The 3,703-nt window shown below is 40.9% G+C and overlaps 1 protein-coding gene across 1 annotated transcript in view; it reads right to left on the reverse strand.

The window, feature by feature from the left end:
* The window catches only part of LOC136848583 (PI-PLC X domain-containing protein 3), a 59,240-nt gene extending 56,952 nt beyond the window's left edge, over window positions 1-2,288 (reverse strand). The window contains 1 exon segment of the mRNA XM_067120937.1: window positions 2,175-2,288. Within this exon segment, the coding sequence (XP_066977038.1) occupies window positions 2,175-2,232 (58 nt within the window). The 5' untranslated portion in view covers window positions 2,233-2,288.
* Window positions 2,289-3,703: the final 1,415 nt, after the last annotated feature.

Below are 3,703 nucleotides of genomic sequence, written 5' to 3' on the forward strand. Positions count from 1 at the left end.
ATAATAATAATAATAATAATAATAATAATATATTCTTTGGAAGCTTTAATTTCAAGTCAGTGGCCCCTTTGGTGGGCTTGGTCCATATGAATAGGGTTCATCTTCTGAATAATAATAATAATAATAATAATAATAATAATAATAATAATAATAATAATAATAATAATAATATTCTTTGAAGCTTTAATTTCAAGTCAATGGCCCCTTTGGTGGGCTTGGTCCATATGAATAGGGTTCATCTTCTGAATAATAATAATAATAATAATAATAATAATAATAATAATAATAATAATAATAATATTCTTTGGAAGCTTTAATTTCAAGTCAGTGGCCCCTTTGGTGGGCTTGGTCCATATGAATAGGGTTCATCTTCTGAATAATAATAATAATAATAATAATAATATGTAATAATAATAATAATAATAATGAAAGCATTCTATCTATGTGTGCCTCAGTATGTTGGTGGACAAACGTGATATGTAAAGGGTTAAGATGATACAATATAAAAGCAGCAGGTTCCCGATGAAAGCAGGTAGAAGAAGATATTACGACTGATTTCAGGCAATTAAGGTTTCTGGTCTTGTAACGTCCGTTGAATTGAGATACAAAATGCGGAGAGAGAGAGAGAAGAGAGAGAGAGAGAGAGAGAGAGAGAGAGAGAGAGAGAGAGATCTGAAATGATGCCAGTTTCTCAAATTATTGTGGTTCCACCGTGAGCAAATTGACCAGAAAAGCATTTAAGCAGAGAACTCTTCGACGAATGCCTGATAAAATTTGATGTTTCTTCTCGCGCATAAAAATATACGAGAGAGACCATTGAAAATGCACAAACTACTATAAAATGTATAGTGTAGAATGAATACGCATGATAATCTTACTATAAAATGTATATAGAGTAGATTGATGATGCAATTCAAAATCGAAATCGAAATACTTATTGTAGGTAATGCCGATACAATATCGATTGGTAAGCGAATAAAAAAAAAAACTCTGGGAGTGATCTGACTTCGTGTGTCCTTTGAATTCAGTATTGACGTTACGCGGATGAAAAAACCACGGAATTGATCTGTATTCTTGACCACATTCTTCGGAACAGCTACGTACACACAGTTCAAGAATGCCAACTTTCCGTGCCAGGGAAGATATTGTTTTCTTATTGCTAATCTATAATGTCATTGTGGTTCGTTTACTGTTGTGCTATGATGTTTGAGCTTTCTGGATCAACGATGTTTACTTCCTCGAACTCCGAGAGATGGCGTTTGTGTTTTTATCTATGGATTAGTAATGTCTTAATCGGTGGAATAGTAATAGCTTCATCAGTGGAATGGTAACATTTCCATCAATGGAATAATAACATTACCGTCAATGGAATAATAACATTTCCGTCAGTGGAATAGTAACATTTCCATCAATGGAAATGTAACATTTCAACAATGGAAATGTAACATTTCCAACAATGGAATAGCAACATTTCCATCAATGGAATTGTAACATTTCTATCAATGGAAAGTAACGTTTAAATCAATGGAATAATAACATCTTCATCAGTGGAATAGTAACATTTCCATCAATGGAATAGTAACATTTTCATCAGTGAATAGTAACATTTCCATCAATGGAATAGTAACGTTTCCATCAATGGAAGAATAACGTTTAAATCAATGGAATAGTAACATCTTCATCAATGGAATAGTAACATTTCCATCAATGGAATAGTAACATTTTCATCAGTGGAATAAGTAACATTTCCATCAATGGAATAGTAACATTTCCATCAATGGAATATAATATTTCCATCAATGGAATAATAACATTTCCATCAATGGAATAGTAACATTTTCATCAGTGTAATAATATCAGTGTCATCAATGGAATAGTAACATTTTCATCAGTGGAATAGTAACATTTTCATCAATGGATAGTAACATTTCCATCAGTGGAATAGCAACATTTTCATGAATGGAATAGCAACATTTTCATCAATGGAATAGTAACATTTTCATCAATGGGTTAGTAACATTTCCATCAATGGAATAGTAACGTTTCCATCAATGGAATAAATATTTCCATCAATGGAATAGTAACATTACCATCAATGGAATAGCAACATTACCCTCTGATCGTCACTCCAGAGAAATAAAATTAAAAAAATGGCCTCCATGTGACACTCTTACCTGGAATGAAGAGATGATTGAGAGGGATCTTGCGAATTTCGGGGTGGAGGCGGGTCATCCAGTTTTCCAGGCTGTCCTGGGCGCCGTCCAGTATCGCGTCGAAACCGAGAGCACTCTTTCAGCGGAGGCAGAGGCAGGACGTGGGGGCGGATTCAGCCGTGATGGACCGGGCGAGATGGACGCTAGCGGACGAAGACCAGCTTGCCTTAGTCGCCGGTCGGGGATCGTAGACGGAGATGTTGTCCCCTCTCCGTAAGACTCGATGTCGAAGTCGACGGATGTGAGTCGCCCACGCTCTCTCTTTGATGCTGACCAGGTCGTAGAGCGAGCTCAGCTCCTTCGACTCGTGCTCAGGGGCTCATCGTAGTTGTGGGAAGGAAGGGAGAGTGGGCGCCGCGCCCGTCAGGATGTTCAGGGCTGGGTAGCTCCGTTCCTCTTGAAGTCGGCGATCGGCACGGGTCGGAACAGCACGTGGTTGTGGGTCCTCTCCTCCACCGCTGCCCCGAACGACTCGGGCGAGGAGGGAGGCGCCGTGCCCCTTGTAGTCGATGACGTGGGTGTTTTGATCCCGCTTCTTGCAGAAGTGGAAGAAGTTGCTGAAGGGCTTGGGGATGATCTTCTCTCTTTTCTTCTTCCTCCGCTTCCTGCTTCCGCCCTTGGAGAGCGCTTGCCCTCGGAAGCAGCGCCGCCCTCCTCCACGGACGGCGTCCTCCAGCACGGTCGCGTTGACCTTGGTGAAAGCCGCGTTCTGCAGGTTCGCCTCCTCCCACCCTGATGACGAAGGGATGACTGCTGTTGGCGGTGGTCCCGTGAGAAACGTCATTCCTCCTGGTGGTGCTGGTGCCGCCGAGGAACGGTGGCCAGAAGAATCGGGTTCCTCCCTTCTTCGAGGGGTGCCCCTCTTGGCACAGCGGCTTGCCCTGCGGTCCTGGGCGCTTCCTCCTCGGTGTAGCTCGTTCTCCACGCTCATCTACGACCCTTGTGGCATTCTGGAACTGGCCAGCTTTACAAAGGGCGCCCCATTCACGACACCTGAGTCTCGCGGTCATTGGCATGAGCTCCTCTCCTGAGGGGAGAGGTCAAACAGCCCTTCTGTCCTGAGTCTGAAATATCCACGAATTTATTTGACTTTCTTCTCAGAGGGCCATTTTGTCTTGTTGTCGAGTCTGCCGCTTCGTTCAGGCATAACAAACTTGAGGTGTCCCTCACTCTGTAGCCATAGGTCAGTAGGTCATCCCAGTTCCTGGAAAAAATATATATATATAACGAAATTTATAATGCAGTTCAGCTTCTTGGGCATTGTTAAGGTGTCATATAGCATTTTATACGTTTAGACATCAATGTGTACAATATATTCTTCTGCCAGCACACTGAATCTCAAATTGAATGACAAAGTGTTTCATTGCTAACATATACATACATACATACATATATATATGTGTGTGTGTGTAACTATTGTAAATAGGAGGTATAGTGTTTAATCTTCGAAAAACTTTATTTAGATTCTTAGTGAAAAAAACTATTTACAC

Source organism: Macrobrachium rosenbergii, chromosome 1 (assembly GCF_040412425.1).
Source record: "Macrobrachium rosenbergii isolate ZJJX-2024 chromosome 1, ASM4041242v1, whole genome shotgun sequence".
Classification (NCBI taxonomy): domain Eukaryota; kingdom Metazoa; phylum Arthropoda; class Malacostraca; order Decapoda; family Palaemonidae; genus Macrobrachium; species Macrobrachium rosenbergii.